The sequence below is a fragment of the Coregonus lavaretus genome, assembly GCF_964263955.1.
Source record: "Coregonus lavaretus genome assembly, contig: HAP1_SCAFFOLD_255, whole genome shotgun sequence".
Lineage (NCBI taxonomy): Eukaryota > Metazoa > Chordata > Actinopteri > Salmoniformes > Salmonidae > Coregonus > Coregonus lavaretus.
The window spans coordinates 290,756-316,712 of NW_028157546.1; the positions used below are offsets into that span (position 1 = coordinate 290,756).

General features: G+C 43.7%; 1 protein-coding gene and 1 pseudogene across 2 annotated transcripts in view; one reads left to right on the forward strand and one right to left on the reverse strand.

Annotated features, from left to right (window-relative positions):
• LOC311125296 (microtubule-associated serine/threonine-protein kinase 1-like) overlaps positions 1 to 25,957 on the forward strand; it is a gene marked incomplete at both ends in the record, with an annotated part of 93,248 nt that overhangs the window by 43,446 nt on the left and 23,845 nt on the right. The window contains 8 exons of the mRNA XM_084199347.1: positions 9,624 to 9,712; positions 9,964 to 10,039; positions 11,081 to 11,153; positions 17,926 to 18,086; positions 19,301 to 19,376; positions 20,307 to 20,516; positions 20,862 to 20,963; positions 25,733 to 25,865. Coding sequence (XP_084055473.1) covers positions 9,624 to 9,712; positions 9,964 to 10,039; positions 11,081 to 11,153; positions 17,926 to 18,086; positions 19,301 to 19,376; positions 20,307 to 20,516; positions 20,862 to 20,963; positions 25,733 to 25,865 — 920 coding nt within the window. The remainder of the gene's footprint in view (positions 1 to 9,623; positions 9,713 to 9,963; positions 10,040 to 11,080; positions 11,154 to 17,925; positions 18,087 to 19,300; positions 19,377 to 20,306; positions 20,517 to 20,861; positions 20,964 to 25,732; positions 25,866 to 25,957) is intronic.
• LOC311125300 (tRNA pseudouridine(38/39) synthase-like) lies at positions 1,767 to 2,799 on the reverse strand (annotated as a pseudogene). The gene has a single exon. The product of its transcript is annotated as a tRNA pseudouridine(38/39) synthase-like (transcript).

Here is a 25,957-nt window from a genome sequence, read left to right on the forward strand (position 1 = left end):
GGCCATTTTACTGCCAATGTTTGTCTATGAATATTGCATGGCTGTGTGCTCGATTTTATACACTTGTCAGCAACAAGTGTGGCTGTAATAGCCGAATCCACTAATTTGAAGGGGTGTCCAAATACTTTTGTATATATAGTGTACCTTTGAAACAACGTCAGATCTTCAACGTAATATCCACTATAAGAATACAATAGGCTGGACAGCACCTCCTACTGGAGAGTTGATCTATCTACAGCTAGCCCTTTGGTATCACATCCAGGGTTTTAACCAAGCCCAGCCCTGCTTAGTTTTGATATTTGTCACTGACTACTACCAATGTGCTATCGTGAGAATTATTGTTGCGAAATCTCCACTTAATAGATTCAGTGTTTCTGTCGAAGTCATTCCAAAGGGTAGGTTCAACAGAGCAAATGAAATGTAACATCATATATCATCAATTATGTTATTTAGGCCTATATAGCATTTGGGAAGTCATCAACAGCCGTTCTTTAAATTCAGCCCAGGATTCAAATAAAAATAGACCATACATAATGTCCTAGGGTTTTAAGCTCTGGTTGATTTCAAATAGAATCTACAAGTTCATAATAAATATGTTGGATTCACATCTCCATCTCAACCAAAAATAAAAGTAAAATAATAGGATTAAATCAAATCAAACTGTATTTAAAGTGCATTTAAAGTTCGATTTGATTTAGTCCTAATCTTTAACTTACATTTTTGGTTGAAATGGAGACTTGAATCCAACATATCAATTATTAATTTGTAGACAAACTGGAATTGAAGCCAGACTCAGTGGAGCAAATGGAGCTAACCAAACAGAAGATACATCTCCTTCAAAAGTTGATATTTGGTTGCGTTGACAACCAAACACAATTCAATATCACTTTTGCAATACGGCAAATAGCCTGTTAACAAATGATATGTTGGATTCATGTATCCATCTCAACCAAAAATAAAGGTAAAGAATATGATTAAACCAGTGACTCAGATGGAACTATCCAAGCAGTAGATACTTCTCCTTTAAATGTTGATATTTGGTTGCGTTATCAACCAAACACAATTCTATATTACTTTTGTAAGACAGTAAATAGCCTGATGTAAGGCTTTACTTCATTGATCACTTGCACCAGGTACTTTAATGTAATCTCAACTAACAGCAATCCAGGTCATTTGGTTGTGCTATTAGATCAAGCACAGTGATAACACATTAAGTTGTTGTAAAAAAAATATATATTGTTGTTCTATAAATAAACAAAATATCTGACATTGTATTCTCATTTGAACTTTAGTGTGCTTTTAAATGGTTGAAAGCGCAGTGATAACACATTTAGGTGACAACTAAACCAAAAATCAGACATTGATTTTCCATTGGAATTTGGTTGTGCCTTTAGATGGTTGAAAGCATAGTGATAACACATTGGCAATTCAACAAACTTTTGGCTGTTGTTTTGAGTGGGTGAAAATAGGTTGGAATCTTATTGATCAACGTATCTACCAAATATGATCCAATTCTCCACTTTGAAATGACGTGGTGTGCCCAGTGGGTTACCGTCTCCTTGGATTCCCATTAGCTTTTGCATCCTCATTAGCTTGGATCCCCAATAGCTTTTGCAGAAGCAGCAGCTACTCTTCCTGGGGTCCACGTGAGTAAAATTCTACCCTTTCCGATGAATCTCCAAAATTGATTTATACCAGAGATTAACAAATAAACCTACAATTGTTTCTCCATTCCATACAAAAAGCAAAAAGTAAAACAAAAGAATTCAGTCAATATTATAGGTCCAATTTCTCTGGCTGCAGCGTGGACGCTCCAGCAAGGGCCGATAGGTCCTCTGTGTGCTCTCCAGGCCTTGGATCATGCCGTGGAGGACCTGGGTCTTAACTGCTATCTGGGTCCAGTGTTGCTGCAGTGTGGCCAGGGCTTGGTTCACCTCCTCAGCCTCCCTGTGCCAGCTCAACCCCTCAAAATGGCAGTCGAACAGCACCATGCTGTACTAGGGTTTAATGGGATTCTTCTCCACATCCAGGAGTTGATCCACTACCTCTGGAGCCTCCAGCTTCTGGCCAATCAGCAGCAGCACTGCCATCATTCACCGCACCTGGTGATCGAGAGGCCAATCCTTTGATCTCAAATATGATAGGTCTAATGGGTCTGTGGTAGTGGGCATGGTATGGTGAGTTTGATGGACAGACTGGACCGTGGTAGACAGGATGGTCCTCTGGAACTGTAGCACTCCTTGCACAGGTTGCGGAAGTCGTGAGTGCCCTCGTAGCGTTTGGCAGCTGCTGCCATCAATGCTACATCCAGAGACCCGAATGGGAAGTAGTACCGGTAGGTTCAGGACTGACAGTGGAAGCGCTCACTGAAGCCCTCCGCAGCAGGTGACCAGTTGAGAATCCTGGTGTCCTGGGTTCAGCATCTTCACATAAGGGAGCTCCGCCGCGTCTGCTTTGTTCTTGACTTCAGCGTTGACACTGGATGGGAGGACCACTCCTAGGCCTCCACAAAACTGAGTGGAGCGCAAGTCTATGGATATGACCTGGGAAAAGTCACTGACTCCTTTGTCGGTGCGGCCACAACAGTGATAGTTAGAACTCTGGCGATCCTGGATCAGTCGCGTCTTCAGAAGAGCCTTGAAGAGCCGTGCTTCCACAGTGTTGTCTGTGTTCTCCTGGACAGCAAAGCATTTAGTAGGCCCAGCCCAGGTAGGCCAAGCGCAGTGCAACATGGTGCCGAGGATGGGCCGAGAAATCAAACAGTCGGTCCCGACTCCCTCTTTTTCCTACCACCAGCATCAGGCTTCTGTTAACCTTCCAAAGATACTTGTTGAAGAGGTAGGGTTTCAGATGGTTTTCGGAAGATGGGCAGGGACTCTGCTGACCTAGCTTCAAGGGGAGGCTGGTTCCAGCGTTGGGGTGCCAGGACAGAGAAGAGCTTTGACTGGGCTGAGCGGGAGCTGCCCTCCCATAGGGGTGGGAGGGCCAAGAGACCAGAGGTGGCAGAACGGAGTACTCGGGTTGGGGTGTAGGGTTTGAGCATAGCCTGAAGGTAGGGAGAGGCAGTTCCCTTGCTGCTCCGTAGTGCCATGGTCTTGTAGTGGATGTGAGCTTCGACTGGAAGCCAGTGGAGTGTGCGGAGGAGCGGGGTGACATAGGAGAACTTTTGATTTAGTCATACACACACACACACACACACACACACACTGCCATTTGGCCTTTTTTCTCATCAGCTGTTATCACAGCTTTCTCCTCTGTTACTCTGACTGATCACCAGAACCACAGACAGACAGAGAAGGCATGGGCCATTGATTCTCTATAAATCGCACAACCACACACTGACTGACTGGCAACTCTGCTGTCAAATACTGTCAGAGTGACTGACTGCCTGCCACCGGAAGAGCTTGTAGCCTGGTGATGTGATACAGTAGATTACCATGGATTATGAACTGCTGCCCACACAGCAGATTTGCTGCTTGATCATTATGTTTTACCAAATGTTATTTTTATTACAGTGTGACCTTAGTGAGGTAAAGAGTCAGAAGACACAGCATGGGTTATTGATTTCTAGAAATCACAGATCACACAAGAAAGGCAACACTACTGACTGACTGTTAACACTACTGTCAACTACTGACTGACTGACTGAATGTTAACACTACTGTCAACTACTGACTGACTGACTGACTGACTGTTAACACTACTGTCATCTACTGTCAGACTGACTGACTGACTGTTAACACTACTGTCATCTTCTTACTGACTGACCATCAGACTGACTGATTGACTGCCACCGGCTGACTGACTGAACTGGCTGACTGCCTGCCTGCCACCGGCTGAGCCTGGAGTCTGGATTAAATAGATTATGATACAGTAGATTAGAAAGGTTTATGTGACAGATTATGAAGCTGCCCACACACCAGATTATTTGATGTTTCATCAGCATGTTTTAGTATAATGTGATTTCATAGAAGTTCAAGGGTCATGTACTGAGGTGGGATGTGGGTCAAATGTCATAAAGTCTGAGTGCAAAGTATAAAGTCAGTTCTAGACCTCAGCTGAATCTGGTAATGGATGGTGTGGCTGTTGAACAAATTGAGGAGACATACCTTAGATTGTAAACTGTCATGGTCAAAACATATAGATTAAATGGTTGTAAAGATGGATAGAGGTCTGTCCATAATAAAAAGATGCTCTGCTTTTTTGACAACACACTCCACAAAGCAAGTCCTGCAGGCTCTAGTTTTATCTTATCTTGATTGTTGTCCAGTCATATGGTCAAGTGCTGCAAAGAAAGACTTAGTTAAGCTGCAGCTGTCCCAGAACAGAGCGGCCCGTCTTGCTCTTCATTGTAGTCAGAGGGCTAATATAAATACTATGCAGCCCGTCTCTCTCGGCTAAGAGTTGAGGAGAGACTGACTGCATCACTAAGAAACATTAATGTGTTGAAAATTCCAAATTGTTTGCATAGTAAATTTACACACAGCTCTGACACACACACACACTTACCCCACCAGACATGCCACCAGGGGTCTTTTCACAGTCCCCAAATTCAAGAAACAAATTCAAGAAAGTGTACAGTATTATATAGAGCCATTATTGCATGGAACTCCCTTCCATCTCATATTGTTCAAATGAACAGCAAACCTGATTTAAAAAAACTGATAAAGGCAACACCTCACAGCACAACGCCTCTCCCCTATTTCACCTAGATATGTTGTGTGTATGTATTGAAATGTAAGCTATGTGTGCTGTTTTTAAATTAATGTAGTTCTGTCCTTGAGCTGTTCTTGTCTATTAATGTTCTGTATTATGTCATGTTTTGTGTGGACCCCAGGAAGAGTAGCTGTTGCTGGACGTTGTTTGTGTATCAATGCGACTTGTAGAACTGGGAAACCAGCTCGAGATGTTTTCGCCACTCACATGAGTAGTATATAAAGTGACTCTTTTGTGTTGCTATAGTAACCGTGTACACCCAGCCTCCCCTCACCCCCCTCTCTCTTACTGCTTCATGGTCGGGTCATTACTGAACGAAGCAAGGAATAATTTATTCCTAATTAATTTACCTGGTTAAATAAATAAATGATGAAATAGCTCAAAAAAATTAAGCAATCTTCTGAAAGATGTAGATAAAGCTGTCTGGAGATGTGTCTAGTCTGGAGACTGGTCATTAAGGATACACAAAACTGAACACAATCGTGCTGAAAATGTTTGTCCACCTCAATCAACAGGGTGAAAAAAAATGCTATACGATATGCTATCAAAACGTTTATGTTGTGTTATACAGTGCCTTGCAAAAGTATTCAGCCCCCTTGGCATGTTTCCTATTTTGTTGCATTACAACCTGTAATTTAAATGGATTTTATTTGGATTTCATGGAATGGACATACACAAAATAGTCCAAATTGGTGAAGTGAAATGAAAAAAATAACTTGTTTCAAAAAATTCTAAAAAATTAGTAATGGAAAAGTGGTGCGTGCATATGTTTTCACCCCCTTTGCTATGAAGCCCCTAAATAAGATCTGGTGCAACCAATTACCTTCAGAAGTCACATAATTAGTTAAATAAAGTCCACCTGTATGCAATCTAAGTGTCACATGATCTGTCACATGATCTCAGTAGATATACACCTGTTCTGAAAGGCCCCAGAGTCTGCAACACCACTAAGCAAGGGGCACCACCAAGCAAGCGGCACCAAGAAGACCAAGGAGCTCTCCAAACAGGTCAGGGACAAAGTTGTGGAGAAGTACAGATCAGGGTTGGGTTATAAAAAAATATCAGAAACTTTGAACATCCCACGGAGCACCATTAAATCCATTATTAAAAAATGGAAAGAATATGGCACCACAACAAACAGGCCAAGAGAGGGCCGCCCACCAAAACTCACGGCCCAGGCAAGGAGGGCATTAATCAGAGGCAACAAAGAGACCAAAGATAACCCTGAAGGAGCTGCAAAGGGTTATCTTTGGTCTCTTTGTTGCCTCTGATTAATGCCCTCCTTGCCTGGGCCGTGAGTTTTGGTGGGCGGCCCTCTCTTGGCCTGTTTGTTGTGGTGCCATATTCTTTCCATTTTTTAATAAAGCTCCACAGCGGAGATTGGAGTATCTGTCCATAGGACCACTTTAAGCCGTACACTCCACAGAGCTGGGCTTTATGGAAGAGTGGCCAGAAAAAAGCCATTGCTTAAAGAAAAAAATAAGCAAACACGTTTGGTGTTCGCCAAAAGGCATGTGGGAGACTCCCCAAACATATGGAAGAAGGTACTCTGGTCAGATGAGACTAAAATTGAGCTTTTTGGCCATCAAGGAAAACGCTATGTCTGGCGCAAACCCAACACCTCTCATAGTTATGCACGCTCAAGTTTTCTGTTTTTTTGGTCTTATTTCTTGTTTGTTTCACAATAAGAAATATTTTGCATCTTCAAAGTGGGAGGCATATTGTGTAAATCAAATGATACAACCCCCCTCCACCCCCCCACCCCCCAAAATCTATTTTAATTCCAGGTTGTAAGGCAACAAAATAGGAAAAATGCCAAGGGGGGTGAATACTTTCGCAAGCCACTGCATATGGTGTCAGAGTGTGTTTGGCTGTGTGCATTTCACCCTGAGACAGGACACTGCTCTTGATTTATGGTGGTCTTGGGATAAAGCCAGCAGCACATCCACACACACACACACACACACACACACACACACACACACACACACACACACACACTATCTAAACCAGAGGGAGAGCGGCTGAGCGCACACTGCATGACCATAACTGTGACAGAGAGATTTACCCTGTCACTCACCATCACCAGAGAGAAGAGAGAAAACACACACACTTTCTCATGTTCACCCTCACCCCTCCCTCCCTACATACATTCTTTCCCCGCTTTCCCACTTTTCCTCCAATTTTTCATTTCTCAGCTCTATCACAGATCTATTTCCATTAAACTAAAGTCATTAGAAACTTTATGAAAGACACAGAATGTTATCCACTGAACATAGTTCCAGTTAGGTCTATGGATGACTCATTACTTTAATTCATTCTCAGGCTAAACATCTAATGTAGTGGAACTGAATCTGAAGAAATAATACGAGGTATCTCTCTATTCTTCTCCTTCACTCTCATTATTCTCTTTCTCCTTTCTCACACACTCGATTTCTCTCTCTCTCTCTCTCTCTCTCTCTCTCTCTCTCTCTCTCTCTCTCTCTCTCTCTCTCTCTCTCTCCCCCTCCCCCCCCCCCCCCCCCCCCCCCCCCCCCCCCCCCCCCGCCCTTCTCTCTCTCAATCTCTATATGTGGGTTTGAGAGTTCATTTCATCAAGCCACAGGAGAGGACAGTGACATTCAACGTTACTAAGAATCCCACTTAGAAGGACCAGTCTGAACTTTAAAGTCCCAGACAGTCCTCTAGTCTCCACTGGGCCCTCCTTCATAAAGGAACTAGATTCATCATTAAGATGATTACATATTTAAAGGTCATGCTTACATTGGCCAATTAAGTACTTTGTGTTCTACACTGTTTTATTGATTGTGTGACAAATTGTGAAGGTTAATATACTATTAACCAACCAAATTAAAATAAACATGTAAGACAGTTGCAAAAAAGATAAAAGATAAAGATAAAGAAAGGAGAGTAAGGACTGGGGTGACTCAGAAAACTCCACATCTCTCTCTCTGTCTCTCTCTGTCTCTCTCTCTCTCTCTCTCTCTCTGTCTCTCTCTCTCTCTGTCTCTCTCTGTCTCTCTCTCTCTCTGTCTCTCTCTGTCTCTCTCTCTCTCTCACTCTCTCTCTCTCTCTCTCTCTCTCTCTCTCTCTCTCTCTCTCTCTCTCTCTCTCTCTCTCTCTCTCTCTCTCTCTGTCTCTCTCTGTCTCTCTCTGTCTCTCTGCCTCTCTCAGTATTTTTGTCTGGTTCTCCTCCAGTCCTCAGAGAGCTGTAGTGTAATGGTGTTAAGCCACTTCCATCCTCCAAAACCAAACCTAATGCATTTCCCTTAAATATTTCACTACCCCTTCTCTCCAAATGTGTGTTTGAGTTCCTTGACAAGCCTCTCCTGGTGCCTGAGCGACACGGAGAGAGATCAATGTGTGGTTTTTGGCTGTCTCCTTGTGTTAGCTGCTCTGACGAGGAACAAACACATTAGAATTAAATAAAAATAAGGGATATGGCGGTGGAGGGAGGGAGGGACGGAGGGGGGGTGGACGGAGAGTGCTTTATTTGAAATGCATCAATGCATTATGGAAATTGTCCTGCTGTTTCAGATGTGTGTGTGTATGTTCTGTGTGTGTGACGCGTACGTATACTGCTCGTGTATGCGTGTGTGTCTTGTAAGTACCTGCTCATGCGTGTGTGTGTGTGTGATTTACATCCCAGCTGTCTGTATAGAGCAGCATGCTATCTGATGCAATGTGGAGCAAGCCTAGCCCAGGTCTTTGTCATGCTGTGTTAGCACTGTGCTTCTCATCTGGCTGACAGCTACCCTTCAAAACCAGCACACTGGAGAGATCTGGCACACACACACACACACACACACAGGAGAAAAGGGACATCATTTCTACTGGGGGTAATTTTTCGAGGCTATGACATATTCCTGTGTTACTGTTGTGCAATGCTGACAGTGGTGTAAGTCGTTATTAGGGAGTCATTATTAGTGGTGTATAAAGTGTAGCGAGTCATCGTTGGTCGACTATGGAGTGAGGAAGGAGGAGGAGAAGGAGGAGGAGGAGGAGAAGGAGGAGGAGGAGAAAGGGAACAGAATCTTTACTGTGGATGATTTTTCAAGGCTATACCATATTTCTTTATGACTGATATTCTGATATTGGTGTATAATATGGAGAATATATATTAGTGAGTGATTTCAGCCAACTAACTGTAAGTCGCTCTGGATAAGAGCGTCTGCTAAATGACTAAAATGTAAATGTAAACTACAACATCACACTGTTACTTACAGTTCCCTCTGACTACAGGAAGTATGGTTGTCATGGCAGAATCACACCTTTTAAAGCCCTCCTCCCATATAACACCATCTGTGTCACACTCTCAGTGTGTGTGTGTGTCCATGTTTTTTTCTCTTGCATCAGGAGGGTTAAGCCCTCATTGATATGATAATCTCAACACATCATTACCTGCCTCTCTCCCTCTCCCTCTCTCTCGCTCTCTCTCCATCTCTCACTCGCTCCCATCATTATCTCGCATGAGAGGAGTGTCGTCAAAGTTGACTGTGAAGGAAATTGAAAGTCTTTGTTGCCGTGGCTTGTGGTGTGTGTGTGTGTGTGTGTGTGTGTGTGTGTGTGTGTGTGTGTGTGTGTGTGAATGTGTGTGTGTGTTCCACAAGGGTTAGTTGCTTTGGCTCTCTCCCCACGGGGTGGGCTGACTTCAATACACCATGTTCTCTGACCCAATTTGTATGAGCATGCATACACACATTTACACTCAGAAGCATACACACACTTGCACACAAACATGCGTTCAAGCTCAGAAGCACACTGCCACACACACACACACATGAAAGTACACACAATCACACCCAACACTGATTAAGAGTGGTAGACGCTGTTAGATGGTGAGGTTATCACCTCTTTTGTGTTTCAGATAATGACGGCCTGTGTGTTTGTGGTTGTGTGTGTTCTAGTTGCCGGACCAGTAACCGGAAGAGCCTCATTCTAACCAGTACATCACCCACTCTCCCTCGACCACACTCACCTCTCCCTGGACACATAGGTAAGGCAATTTGTTTATATTAACAGTTAATACTGTATTTACAGCGATGTATAATGGCCCAGTTATGTGGTTCTTTGTAGCTCATTTGGTAGAGCATGGCGCTTTTAAGGCCAGGGTAGTGGGTTCAATTCCTGGGACCACCCATACTTAAAATGGATGCATGCATGACTGTAAGTTGCTCTGGATAGAAATGTCTGCTAAGTGACATATATTATAATAACAATTCATGTTTGTTCCCTCTCTCTCAACAGGAAGTAGTCCATTGGACAGCCCAAGGAACTTCTCTCCCAGTGGCCCTGCCCACTTCTCATTTGCCTCATCTAGAAGGTAAATAGTGTTTGGAATACTCAATACATCTGCTGTTTACATATAAAAAGATTACATCAAGTTATATAAAGGGATACATAATCAGGTAACGCTCTTGGCAGGTCCCTTTTTATAATCCTATAATCTAATCTAGTAGCAATGTCTCTAAATCAGATAATCCTACAACAACCAAAAAGCCTTTGGCTACACTGCATACACAAACACGTTAATGTCATACCAATACCCCCATAGGAGAAAACAACTGGCCATTCTTTTTTTAAGGAGTATTTCTTTGTTTATTGGACAGGCAGGATAGTAGAGGAAAGACGGAGCAGAGAGACTGAGCATTTATTTAAGCAGTAACAATATTCCAGTGGCACGCACACAGTGAAAGGGAATTCAGTCAAATTATTTACACCCTTATGCTGGACAGAGACAATTTCCCTTCTTTGCACTCCCCTGTCACACGGCATGACAAAGTGTGTGTGTGTGTGTGTGTTTATGTGCACGCACAGACGGATGGGCCTCCGAGTGCCAGGATGTAGCCAAGACCAACATCCATCATGACTCCAGCAGTGTCAGACAGATAGAAAGACCCAAAGAGAGAGGGAGAGAGATATGTGTAGCAGGACCGCAGGAAAGCAGAGGAAATGAACGGATTATTGGCACAAAAGGCAATCCAGGAGGTGTGAAAGAAATGTGAAACATTAAGCTTTCTGACTTTTTGGCCAGAAGGAACTATATTGTATAACCCTTTCTGCTCTGGAACTTAGTATGACACAATTCTTCCTGCACTCTTCCTAACCCCTCTCTTCTACTCTCTCTCCTTAAGTAGATAGTAAACAAAAGTGAAATAAACAATAAATATTAACAGTAAACAGTACCCTCAAATGTCATATGTGTATATACAGTGTTCTCTCTCTCTCTCTCTCTCTCTGTCTCTCTCTCTCTGTCTCTCTCTCTCTGTCTCTCTCTCTCTCTCTGTCTCTCTCTCTCTGTCTCTCTCTCTCTCTCTCTCTCTCTCTCTTTCTCTCTCTCTCTCTCTTTCCCGCCCGCCCGCAGGGCGGATGGTCGAAGATGGTCCCTGGCCTCTCTCCCCTCCTCTGGATATGGCACCAACACACCCAGCTCAACGGTAACTACAACTTCCCCATTTGTTTTAACACATACGATAAAATGTGTAAGACTGGGTCTCCCGAGGGCCGCAGTGGTCTAAGGCACTGCATCGCAGTGCTAGCTGTGCCACTAGAGTTCCCTGTTCGAGTCCAGGCGCTGCCGCTGTCGGCCGCGACCGGGAGACCCATGGGGCGGTGCACAATTGGCCCAGCGTCGTCCAGGTTAGGGGAGGGTTTGGCCGGCAGGGATGTTCTTATCCCATCGCGCACTAGCGACTCCTGTGGTGGGCAGGGCGCAGTGCACGCTGACACGGTCACCAGGTGTACAGTGTTTCCTCCGACACATTGGTGCGGCTGGTTTCCGGGTTAAATGGGCATTGTGTCGAGAAGCAGTGCGGCTCAGCTCGTTTGGGTTGTGTTTCGGAGGATGCACAGCTCTCGACCTTCGCCTCTCCCGTGTCCTTACGGGAGTTGCAGCGATGGGACAAGACTGTAACTACCAATTTGATAACGTGAAAAAAACATAAAATAGAAAAAGTGTAAGACTGTGTAAGAACAACGATCTCTAATGACAATTGTCCTTATTATCATGTATTGACCTAACTATTTATGTTGTTTTATCTGTGTTTGAAACAGAAAAAATAAAACTCAAATAAAAATAATTAAATAATTATAATAACTCCTTCATTTGAACACCACACTCTAGAGGTCCTTTCATATTACCAACATGACATGATCTACCAAAATAACATGAGCTCTTTGGCCTTATTGTCAGAGTTAGCATTCCTTTCCTCAAGTCATTTCCATTGCTTCATGCCATGGCCCCTGATTTGAGTAGACTTGACAGTTGAAAGCAGGACAGAGGAAAACCTATCCAGTCTTTTTTTCTCACTTCATAATAACCACCAAAGGCAATCTGCAGTTTAAACCATAATCAGTGGAAGTAGTAATTGCAGATTGCCACTTTAAGTCATGAGACATTTGATAGGGCGAAACATATTTTTATTCTAGCTCTCATTCATGCAAATTACATTACTGAAACTTGACATTCCATGTATGAATATGTATTTATACGCTAGAATGTATTTCCATATATTAAATGTTACCCTGCTTGGTATGCACGGTGCCATTAGGAAACTCGTGTTCTGTTGAGTTGATGTTCTACTTTTGTTTTGTTCTGCTCTTAAAACGATTACACGGCACACTAGCAGCCTTCTGGTACACACACACACACACACACACACACACACACACACACACTGACAGACACACGCACACACACACACACTGACAGATACACATACACACACACACTGACAGATACACATGCACACACACACTGACAGACACACACACACTACCCCACCCCAACCCCACACACACACACCAAAGCCTTCCCCTCTATAATATGTGCTGTAAATCTCAGATGAATAGTTTAAAGGTACCTTCCCGCTTGTGAACATGGATCTATCCCATAATAATTCCCATGGAAAACAGAATTAAAAATAAACCAGCAGCTAGCTCAGATCAGATCGGTTGTTAAGATGAACAGTACGTATATTCATAACCTGATTTATCACTGTGGCTGATGACTTGGCCCAAAGAGAAGGTGTGTGGGTGTGTGGGTGGGTGGGTGGGTGTGTGTGTGGGTGTGTGTGTGTGTGTGTGTGTGTGTGTGTGTGTGTGTGTGTGTGTGTGTGTGTGTGTGTGTGTGTGTGCGAAAAGATAATACAGTAGAAACAGAAAATCAACCGGTTTTAAAAACATGTTATCTCATCCTCTATCCATTACTATCATTCAGTTAGTTAAACTGAGAGATGGAGGGATGGAGAGAGGGATGGAGGATACAGACAGAGATGCAAAGAGAATACAGGAGGAGTCAATGATGGGTGAAATGTGTGTGAGAGAGAGAGAGAGAGAAATTACCGTACGACAGACCACGTATTCACCCTGCACACCCTAATTGACAAACAAACAAACCAAAACAAAGGCAAAGTCTTCTCATGCTTTGTTGATTTTAAAAAAGCTTTTGGGGGAAAAACATACGACATTATAAACACAAACAACAAGCATGCGCGGTTAAAATTGGCAAAAAACACACACATTTCTTTCCACAGGGCCGTGGGGTGAGACAGGGATGCAGTTTAAGCCCCACCCTCTTCAACATATATATCAACGAATTGACGAGGGCACTAGAACAGTCTGCAGCACCCGGCCTCACCCTACTAGAATCTGAAGTCAAATGTCTACTGTTTGCTGATGATCTGGTGCTTCTGTCACCAACCAAGGAGGGCCTACAGCAGCACCCAGACCTTCTGCACAGATTCTGTCAGACCTGGGCCCTGACAGTAAATCTCAGTAAGACAAAAATAATGGTGTTCCAAAAAAGGTCCAGTTGCCAGGACCACAAATACAAATTCCATCTAGACACCGTTGCCCTAGAGCACACAAAAAACGATACATACCTCGGCCTAAACATCAGCGCCACAGGTAACTTCCACAAAGCTGTGAACGATCTGAGAGACAAGGCAAGAAGGGCCTTCTATGCCATCAAAAAGAACATAAAATTTGACATACCAATTAGGATCTGGCAAAAAAATACTTGAATCAGTTATAGAACCCATTGCACTTCATGGTTGTGAGGTCTGGGGTCCGCTCACCAACCAAGAATTCACAAAATGGGACAAACATCAAATTGAGACTCTGCATGCAGAATTCTGCAAAAATATCCTCTGTGTACAAAGAAAAACACCAAATAATGCATGCAGAGCAGAATTAGGCCGATACCTGCTAATTATCAAAATCCATAAAAGAGCCGTTAAATTCTATAACCACTTAAAAGGAAGCGATTCCCAAACCTTCCATAACAAAGCCATCACCTACAAAGAGATGAACTTGGAGAAGAGTCCCCTAAGTACACTGGTCCTGGGGCTCTGTTCACAAACACAAACAGACCCCACAGAGCCCCAGGAAAACAACAACAACACAATTAGACCCAACCAAATCATGAGAAAACAAAAAGAGAATTACTTGACACATTGGAAAGAATTAACAAAAAAACTGAGCAAACTACAATGCTATTTGGCTCTAAACAGAGAGTACACAGTGGCAGAATACCTGACCACTGTGACTGACCCAAACTTAAGGAAAGCTTTGACTATGTACAGACTCAGTGAGCACAGCCTTGCTATTGAGAAAGGCCGCCGTAGGCAGACCTGGCTCTCAAGAGAAGACAGGCTATGTGCACACTGTCCACAAAATGAGGTGGAAACTGAGCTGCACTTCCTGACCTCCTGCCAAATGTATGACCATATTAGAGACACATATTTCCCTCAGATTACAGAGATCCACAAAGAATTCGAAAACAAACCCAATTTTGATCAACTCCCTTATCTACTGGGTGAAAAACCACAGTGTGCCATCACAGCAGCAAGATTTGTGATCTGTTGCCACAAGAAAAGGGCAACCAGTGAAGAACAAACACCATTGTAAATACAACCCATATTTATGTTTATTTATTTTCCCATTTGTACATTAACTATTTGCACATTGTTATATATATATACAGTGGGGAAAAAAAGTATTTAGTCAGCCACCAATTGTGCAAGTTCTCCCACTTAAAAAGATGAGAGAGGCCTGTAATTTTCATCATAGGTACACGTCAACTATGACAGACAAAATGAGAAAAAGAAATCCAGAAAATCACATTGTAGGATTTTTTATGAATTTATTTGCAAATTATGGTGGAAAATAAGTATTTGGTCACCTACAAACAAGCAAGATTTCTGGCTCTTACAGACCTGTAACAACTTCTTTAAGAGGCTCCTCTGTCCTCCACTGATAATCTCCCTCGATCTGGGGCTCCACGCAAGATCTCACCCCGTGGGGTCAAAATGATCACAAGAACGGTGAGCAAAAATCCCAGAACCACACGGGGGGACCTAGTGAATGACCTGCAGAGAGCTGGGACCAAAGTGACAAAGCCTACCATCAGTAACACACTACGCCACCAGGGATTCAAATCCTGCAGTGCCAGACGTGTCCCCCTGCTTAAGCCAGTACATGTCCAGGCCCGTCTGAAGTTTGCTAGAGTGCATTTGGATGATCCAGAAGAGGATTGGGAGAATGTCATATTGTCAGATGAAACCAAAATATAACTTTTTGGTAAAAACTAAACTCGTCGTGTTTGGAGGACAAAGAATGCTGAGTTGCATCCAAAGAACACCATACCTACTGTGAAGCATGGGGGTGGAAACATCATGCTTTGGGACTGTTTTTCCGCAAAGGGACCAGGACGACTGATCCGTGTAAAGGAAAGAATGAATGGGGCCATGTATCGTGAGATTTTGAGTGAAAACCTCCTTCCATCAGCAAGGGCATTGAAGATGAAACATGGCTGGGCTTTCAGCATGACAATGATCCCAAACAACCCGCCCGGGCAACGAAGGAGTGGCTTCGTAAGAAGCATTTCAAGGTCCTGGAGTGGCCTAGCCAGTCTCCAGATCTCAACCCCATAGAAAGTCTTTGGAGGGAGTTGAAAGTCTGTGTTGCCCAGCGACAGCCCCAAAACATCACTGCTCTAGAGGAGATCTGCATGGAGGAATGGGCCAAAATACCAGCAACAGTGTGTGAAAACCTTGTGAAGACTTACAGAAAACGTTTGACCTGTGTCATTGCCAACAAAGGGTATATAACAAAGTATTGAGAAACTTTTGTTATTGACCAAATACTTATTTTCCACCATAATTTGCAAATAAATTCATAAAAAATCCTACAATGTGATTTTCTGGATTTTTTTTCTTCTCATTTTGTCTGTCATAGTTGACGTGTACCTATGATGAAAATTACAGGCCTCTCTCATCTTTTTAAGTGGGAGAACTTGCACAATTGGTGGCTGACTTTTTTTCCCCACTGTATTTATTGTTTACCTCACTTTTGTTTACTATCTACTTCACTTGCTTTGGCAATGTTAACATACGTTTCCCATGCCAATAAAGCCCTTAAATTGAATTGAATCGAGAGAGAGGGAGAGTGAGAGAGAGAGGGAAGAGAGGGATTGGAGGGAGGGAGGGAGGGAGGGAGGGAGAGAGAGAGGGATGGGGAGGGAGGGAGGGAGGGAGAGAGAGAGAGAGAGAGAGAGAGAGAGAGAGAGAGAGAGAGAGAGAGAGAGAGAGAGAGAGAGAGAGAGAGAGAGAGAGAGAGAGAGAGAGAGAGAGAGAGAGAGAGAAGAGAGAGAGAGAGAGAGAGAGAGAGAGAGAGAGAGAGAGAGAGAGAGAGAGAGAGAGAGAGAGAGAGAGAGAGAGAGAGAGAGAGAGAGAGAGAGAGAGAGAGAGAGAGAGAGAGAGAGAGAGAGAGAGAGAATACTTTGCAATGCACGCACACACATACACTACCAATAATTGCAGATTTGCAGTGCTGTTGACAGGAGGTTGAAGCCAGATGCCCAGGCACTACCTCTCTCCTCTCTCCTCTCCTCCCCTCTCCCCTCACATGTCTCTTTCTCACCCCTCTCTCCCCTCTCCTCTCCACCTCTCCTCTCTTCCTCCTGTACTGACGTCAGTTTTCAGACCTCCCTAGGCTATTATACAAACCATTACTCGCTTGATTAGCTACGGCAGTGCCCGCATACACAGAGAAGATGAAAGGAGGGGAGGATGGCAGAGGAGAGGGGTGCATGGAAGGAGGCAGTTGTGTAGCAGAACTTGTAATAAAGTAGACAGTGGAGAGAGAGGGAGAGGGGGAAGAGAGAGAGAGAGATGTCTTTATTCTTTTGGAACTTCTGAGTGTAATGTTTACTGTTAATATTGATTGTTTATTTACACTTTTGTTTACTATCTACTTCACTTGCTTTGGCAATGTTAACATATGTTTCCCCATGCCAATAAAGACCTTAAATTGAATTGAATCGAGAGAGAGGGAGAGTGAGAGAGAGAGGGGAAGAGAGGGATGGAGAGGAAGAGGACGAGAGGGAGAGGGAGAGAGAGAGAGAGACAGAGAGAGAGAGTTAATGGAGTAAGAGAGGAACAAAGAGATTGTTTAACCTCCCAACACACACACACACACACTCAACCTCACACACACACCCACACACGAACACACACCACTATCTCCCTATGGGAGACGTGTTCATTAAAGCCCTTCATTGATCCAGTCTGGTTTTTCTTGTAGCTCTAGAATAGAAAAACACATGTGTTTAAGAGAAGGGTCTGCTAGTGCTAAGACCCCCGAGGCTCCACCACTTTAGCTTGTTGTCCAGTTGTAGTTTTCAGTCTCTTGGATTTTCTCTCTTCATCACACTCTTTCTCCCTCCCACTCTCTTTCTAGCACTTTTTTTGTTTCATTATATTGATGTTTGTGCAGCAGCCTAGAAGCTCTGCATCTAATACTTTAGCTGTACAATAAAGGCTTATTAACACTTGAGGGCTCTCTCTCTCTCTCTCTCTCTCTCTCTCTCTCTCTCTCTCTCTCTCTCTCTCTCTCTCTCTCTCTACCCCACTTGCGCTCTCTCTCTCTCTCTCTCTCTCTCTCTCTCTCTCTCTCTCTCTCTCTCTCTCTCTCTCTCTCTCCCCCACTTGCTCTCTCTCTCTCTCTCTCTCTCTCTCTCTCTCTCTCTCTCTCTCTCTCTCTTTATTTTATGAAACACATGAGGTATGGCTGTGTGATTGTTTAATGCAGAAGTGATGTTACTGTTGTTACTGTACATTGACGTTTCTCATTCCTCTCCCCCTCTCTCCCTCTCCCCCTCTCCCCCTCTCTCCCTCTCTCTTCTCATGTCCTCCCTCTCTCCCCTAGTCCTCCTCCTCGTCACAGGAGCGGCTGCACCAGCTGCCCTTCCAGCCCACCATGGACGAGCTACACTTCCTGTCCAAGCACTTCGGCAGCACCGAGAGCATCACCGACGACGACGGGGGCCGCCGCTCGCCACACGTGCGCCCCCGCTCCCGCAGCCTCAGGTTAGCGAGGTCAAGGGTCAGGGAAAGGGGTGGGGATACTAGCCTCGTTCAACAGCCCTGTGTATCTCCTAGAAGCTTTATACACAAAGATATTAATACAAACCCAATCTCCTAACAAACCCCTCTGTTTTACAGTTGGTCTCTCTTCCTCTTTCAATTCAATTCAATTTAAGGGCTTTATTGGCATGGGAAACATATGTTAACATTGCCAAAGCAAGTGAGTAGATAGTAAACAAAAGTGAAATAAACAATAAATATTAACAGTAAACAGTACCCTCAAATGTCATATGTATATATATAGTGTTCTCTCTCTCTCTCTGTCTCTCTCTCTCTCTGTCTCTCTCTCTCTCTCTCTCTCTCTCTCTCTCTCTCTCTCTCTCTCTCTCTCTCTCTCTCTCTCTCTCTCTCACTCTCTCTCAGCATGCCCCTCTCTAGAGTCCCGTGTGGTCTTTATTATAGGTGGTACCCTCCAGGCGGTCTCCAGAGTGCATGTGTTTCTCCATTAGCCTGCCCTCCTCTCTTCTGTCTCCCCAGTGTTGAGTCCATGGAGACTTCTAGACCAGACTAAAATATCTGCTCCATACATAGCAGACCTGGGTTCAAAATAATATATATTTTCAATCTGCGATTGATTAAGCTTATCTGATGCAATGGAACCATGGAGTAGTCCCAAAAGTGTAAACCCTCCCATCTTTCACTCCAGGAAAGCTCCAAGTATTAAACATATTTTAAATACTATTTGAACCCAAGTCTTGTATTAGTACTTGGCATGGTTGCATGTAGCTTGTTCCACTGGGGTCTGACGGTCTCCTCTCTTGATGTGCTGTAGAATGATGGAGTAACTTCCTGTGTCTTTACCCATGCTCCTCCTTGATTGAGGAGTGGGGTCCTGATTAGTGCATCCATTAGATGGAGATGGAGTGTTCAGAATTCCTGATTGGTTGGTAATAGCGAGAGATAAAAAGTGATGCAATCTCTGATTGGCTGATTTACATAATGTACAGCCAGGGGTCCACACGCACGCATGCACGCACGCACATACACATAAACACACACACACACACACACACACACACACACACACACACATGCACACACTGGGTCCTGGCTGCTGCAAATTAAGCCTGCATTCAAGTGAAACATTTAGAATTGATTGTCTCTCACTCTTTCTTGTCAATCTTCCTCTCTTTCTCTGTCTCGTTCTCTCTCTTCAGCCCGGGGCGTTCACCGTCTTGCTATGACAACGAGATAGTAATGATGAACCATGTCTACAAGGAGCGCTTCCCCAAGGTCAGTACACACACACACACACACACACACGGTCGCACGCACAACTCGTACCCACACATACACACACGTATGCAGGTACGCATACTCACATGCGCACACACACACACTCGTTGGTACGCACACATACGCGAAGATGCGCACACACACACATGCACACACACACACACACAGTGGCCCTATATGCTTCTGCATAAAAAAACAACAAGATGGTTTAAACTGTTGCATCCCCAAAATGGAGACTGCCATGCAGTGACTGAGCCAAAATGGCTCCAGAGAGCCACTGAGATAGATCCCAGCGCAGTGCAGTTTCTCTCTCTTATACAGCATATCTCCCCATCCACTGTTGCAACCGCCTCTGGCTTTGTGTTGACCGATAACAGTGACTTACAGACTGTATGACAGGCAGGCAGCCACTGTGGTAAAGCTGCAAACCAAACAGAAGCAGACAAACAGAGAAAAAGCATTACTAACATCACAAACTATAGTAGCACAAACACCAAGGTAAGGAGAGATTCATTTGGATTAAGCAGTTTGCTGATGGTGTCTGTTTGTTTCACACTATTGGTAGTATCACACTAGACATTTACTTTACATGGAGGTCAATGGGGGCGGGGGGGGGGGACCTCACCTGAGTCCTGAAGACTTGGGTTGGCTCCTAGGCTTTAGCTCAGCACACCAACACAATCTTGTAGCTCGTAGAAGGCCTGGGTTCCAACCCCATCGGTCACATGTACATGTCCTGTATTGATAATATTTAGTCTATGCTGTATATGTGTCCACTGCCCAGATGAAATAACATCTGTCAGAGTTCATCCATAACTTCTCCCCTAAAAGGCTTTAGCTCAGTTTGTTAACACAGTCTTGTGGCCTGGTTTCGAACCCCAGTCACTCACATATAGTATATTCTACCATGTTGTCCTCTCTTCCCAGGCTACAGCCCAGATGGAGGAGCGTCTGTCAGAATTCATCCAGAACTTCTCCCCGGAGAGTGTGCTGCCGCTGGCTGACGGGGTCCTCAGCTTCATCCACCACCAGATAGCAGAGCTGTCCAGAGACTGCCTGACCAAATCACAGGACGGACTCATCACAACGGTGTATTTCTTTGAGCTGCAGGAGAATCTGGAGAAGATGCTCAACGACGTGAGTGATCATGCATAGTTGCAAAAACATGCGAACGCACATACACACACTTAGACGTGCTCACACACACACACACGCATGCACCCCTAGTGCTTTTCTGGTCTTCCAAAAGTAGCTGTCATTCAATTTTATTGGTGGAGAACCTGTTAACTGCTAAGAATTTGTTTATCGCTGTCCGTGGTGCTGAAGCTCTCTCTCTCTCTCTCTCTCTCTCTCTCTCTCTCTCTCTCTCTCTCTCTCTGTCCCCCTCTCTCTCTCTCTCTCTCTCTCTCTCTCTCTCTCTCTCTCTCTCTCTCTCTCTCTCTCTCTCTCTCTCTCTCTCTCTCTCTCTTCCCTCTCTCTCAGGCCTATGAGCGTTCTGAGAGCTCTGAGTTGACCTTCGTCACTGAGCTGGTCAAAAAGCTCTTCATCATCATATCTCGTCCCGCCCGGCTCCTGGAATGTCTGGTGAGCTCTATTACATGTCTATTACTAGGGATGTTCAGGCTGCTGCACAGACACTATGGAGTCTCTAGTCTAGAGCGCCCAGTTAAAATTTGTTTCAGAGCATTTCACTCTCTAAATGGTTAAATGAGTTAGAAATACAATACCAGTCAAAGGTTTGGACACACCTACTCATTCAAGGGTTTTTCTTTATTTTTACTAGAATAATAGTGAAGACATCAAACTATGAAATAACACATATGGAATCATGTAGTGACCAAAAAAGTGTTAAACAAATCAAAATATATTTTATATTTGAGATTCTTCAAATAGCCACCCTTTGCCTTGATGACAGCTTTGCACACTCTTGGCATTCTCTCAACCAGCTTCACCTGGAATGTTTTTACAAAAGTCTTGAAGGAGTTCCCACATATGCTGAGCACTTGTTGGCTGCTTTTCCTTCACTCTGCCGTCCGACTCATCCCAAACCATCACAATTGGGTTGAGGTCGGGGAATTGTGGAGGCCAGGTCATCTGATGCAGCACTCCATCACTCTCCTTCTTGGTAAAATAGCCCTTACACAGCCTAGAGGTGTGTTGGGTCATTGTCCTGTTGAAAAACAAATGATAGTCCCACTAAGCACAAACCAGATGTGATGGCGTGTCGCTGCAGAATGCTGTGGTAGCCATCCTGATTAAGTGTGCCTTGAATTCTAAATAAATCACAGACAGTGTCACCAGCAAAGCACCCCCACACAATAACACCTCCTCCTCCATGCTTTACGGTGGGAACTACACATGTAGAGATCATCTATTCACCCACACCGCGTCTCACAAAGACACTGCGGTTGGAACCAAAAATCGCCAATTTGGTCTCCAGACCAAAGGACAAATTTCCACCGGTCTAATGTCCATTGCTTGTGTTTCTTGGCCCAAGCAGTTCTCTTCTTCTTATTGGTGGCCTTTAGTAGTGGTTTCTTTGCAGCAATTCGACCATGAAGGCCTGATTCACACAGTCCCCTCTGAACAGTTGATGTTGAGATATGTCTGTGACTTGAACTCTGTGAAGCATTTATTTGGGCTGGTAACTCTAATGAACTTATCCTCTGCAGCAGAGGTAGCTCTGGGTCTTCGATTCCTGTGGTGGTCCTCATGAGAGCCGGTTTCATCATAGCGCTTGATGGTTTTTGCGACTGCACTTGAAGAAACTTTCAAAGTTCTTTACATTTTCCGTATTGACTGACCTTCATGTCTTAAAGTAATGATGGACTGTCGTTTCTCTTTGCTTATTTGAGCTGTTCTTGCCATAATATCGATTTGGTCTTTTACCAAATAGGGCTATCTTCTCAAACGTATTAAGAAGGAATAGAATTCCCCAAATTAATGTTAATTGAAATGCATTCCAGGTAACTACCTCATGAAGCTGGTTGAGAGAAGAGTGTGCAAAGCTGTCATCAAGGCAAAGGGTGGCTATTTGAAGAATCTCAAATATAAAATATATTTTGTTTAACTCTTTTTTGGTTACTACATGATTCCAAATGTGTTATTTAATAGTTTTGATGTCTTCACTATTATTCTACAATGTAAAAAATAAAGACAAACCCTTGAATGAGTAGGTGTGTCCAAACTTTTGACTGGTAGTGTATATGTAATTGTTACAATTGTGATGAGTGTGATTAGAAGGAGTCAGGCGCAGGAGGGTAAATCACTGAATACAGAGTTTATTCCGTCGTACACAGTTGCGCTGGATAGCGACAACAAAATACAGGCACAGGGGAACAATCTACCCCGGCAATACAAGGTACGGGTAGCTCCAACAAAATACAGGCACAGGAGAATAATCTACCCCGGCAATACAAGGTACGAGTAGCTCCACCGAGCTACACTCAACTCACATAAAACAATCACCCACAAGGACAAGGGGGCAGAGGGAACACTTATACACGGACTAATGAGGGGATAAGAACCAGGTGTGTGTAATTAACAAGACAAGACAAATGGAATGATGAGATATGGAGCGGCAGTGGCTAGTAAGCCGGTGACGACGAACGCCGAAGCCTGCCCGAACAAGGAGGGGAGGCAGCCTTGGCGGAAGTCGTGACAGCAATAGCTTGTGAGTGGGCAACATATACTGTACTATCATCCTAAATTGACATGTTGAATTATTTTGTCATATAAAATTATTTTATATTGCGCTAATTTCCCTAATGTGGAAAGTTTGTTTACTACCTCGTACAAGCTTGAATTTACAACACATATATTGAGTGGAATTACACATCCTTTTACCTCAGATTGGTGATGTTAATATAAAGGTTTATAGTCATCAAGATGATGCTAAATCGATTGCTTTAAAAAAAAATGAAAGCCAACCCCTGTCACTATGTAGATCTACCTGTGAGGTGATGATTCGTTGAAATTTTCCAGTCAAAAAAGTGTTGTTTCCTTTTCATATTGGCCATCTACAGTAAACATTGTGGCACAAGGAGATGAGTTGATAAATGGCTACTACAGGTTCTCCTCTATCAACAGATGAATGTATTTTACCGAAGTTAGTTGTGTTTTTTCTTTTAGAAGAGCGCAAACGGTGCATGTCACCGCGGTTATTGTCCCAGTTCCATTGATTTTCTATACAATATTGATGTGAGTGATTAATTTGCGGAGTGATTAATTTGCGCAAGGTATTGATTACAGTAGGACAAGCAAATCAAAGTGTAGTGGCTGCTTGGTAAATGTTGGTGTGTGTGTGCAGTTTATAAGGTATTCATTTAGCTAAATAGAACTAATCTGAACACAAGTGTGACATATGTATGTATAGGGAGTAATGTTTATGTTTGGTCTTCTGAATATCACAACTTATTTTTGCATATTGATTATGAATTTGGACATTTAAAACCAAATTCATTATCAACAACAGGTAGCAGCAACAGTAACATTTTCAACTTATGTTTTAGGAATAGAAATAATACTTTTCACATCATTTTTCAACAGGATTCTACTTTATCACATAAAAACTACTGAATGAACCCCAAAACATGCTTTGATTGATTGAAAAAATCGTGAAAAATCGTGAAAAATATGTCTTACATTTACATTTTACATTTTAGTCATTTAGCAGACGCTCTTATCCAGAGCGACTTACAGTTGTGAGTGCATATATTTTTCATACTGGCCCCCCGTGTCTTGCCTACTATTCCAAATGGCACCCTATTCCTTATATAGTGCACTGCTTATGGAACAGGGCCCATAGGGCTCTGATCACAGGTAGTGCACCATGTAGGGAAGAGGGTGCCATTTGGGACACGGGCTATGCATTGTCGGGGGATGGAATCCCCAGTCTGCCACATTCCATACTGTCCATCCCCTTCAATCTGTCTCCCTCTCTCATTTTTCACTGTAGTTAAATCAAAAATACTAGAGGCTAGCTTTATGATAGATTGTGTGGTGTATTTAACCTAAACACATCCCTTGATTTCATAGATATAGGTCAATGATTTTTTATGTGAGTCATTACATACACAGCATTATGCTAAATGCCTAAGGATATTTTCCAAACTGAACAGTGTAAGCTGTAAAACGTCCACCCACGTACACTGCTGCCATGGACCAAAAGCACATTAAATGCCAATTGAAATAAACTTCTCCAACTGTCAAGTTGACATTCAAAGCTATATATACATAAATCACCGGTGTGTCCCTGGATTTACACACTCTGATTGATAGCTTCCCCTGCCTGTCAAACGCTTGGTCCCGCCCCCTTCTGCCATTGCTGTCTCATCTTCCCGTTGCCAGGGTGACCGGCGGAAGAGGTCGATAGGGTCAGGCTAGATGCTTCTCCTTGTGTCAGTTATATGAGAGAGAGAGAGGAAAGAGGTAGAGAAGGATAGCGGGAGAGAGGAGAGAGAAAGTGAAATGAAGGGGAGAGAGATGGAGAGAGAAAGAGAGAGAGGAGAATGAAAGAGGGAAAGATGGAGGGAGAGAGAAAGTGAAATGGAGGGGAGAGAGAGATGGAGAGAGAAAGAAAGAGGTTCAGTTCATTTGGCATTCTAGTCACAGTCTCCTCTGATTTGGGGAAATGTCAGAGCCATGGTGGAAGAACATTATCCCACATAGAGGTACATAGAGCAGAGCAGAACTCAGTGCAGAGAGGTCCTCCCACAGAATCAAGTACAACACCTGTATCAGTCTTATATTGTGTCTCTAATCTATGTTCACTCCACTCATCATAGTTGGCAAGTCCAAGGAGCACTCAAATAAATATAATCTGTTCTAGTCATTCTATTTCTATGGGTTCACTCCACTCCTGTCATCTCAATATACTGTATCTTAGTTGGCAAGGCCAGAGAACAGTTGAACATCGGAACACTGAAACCAGGAAATGACCTTCCCCTCCCAGCCCCAGGCGCTCTGGTTTCTAATAACAATGTTATATCCCTCCACAAAGGTTGAATGAAAGAGATGCCCAGAGGACAGAATTAAAGGGTATGTTAATCAGGTATAGGGCTTATTGGAGCCGCAATTCAAATTTATGACCATGTTAGTACCTAGCTGTTTATTAGCTCTTTATTTCACCATATAGGATTCCACAGTTAAACTCAAAACAGCACACTCAATACTGCAGTCAATGTGGCAGATTTTGTCTGTCAGACTCTATATCGTCCCCCCTCCTCTCAATACGACAGACAGTTCAATCCAGAAAAGTCAATACTACATAAAGTTTATGTGGCAGACTGGCAGCTTTTGTGTAACTTTCTATATGGTCCCTTGTGTGTCCCCCCCCCCCCTCCTCTCTGCAGGAGTTCAACCCAGAGGAGTTTTACCACCTGCTGGAGGCAGCAGAGGACCACGCCAAGGAGGGACACCTGATGAAGACGGACATCCCTCGTTACATCATCAGCCAGCTGGGACTGACCCGGGACCCTCTGGAGGGTGAGACACACACACATTTAATGAAGACGGATATTCCTTGTTACATGTTAAGTCAGGAGACTCTAGTGCCCTCAACTCTGGACCTGGAGAAG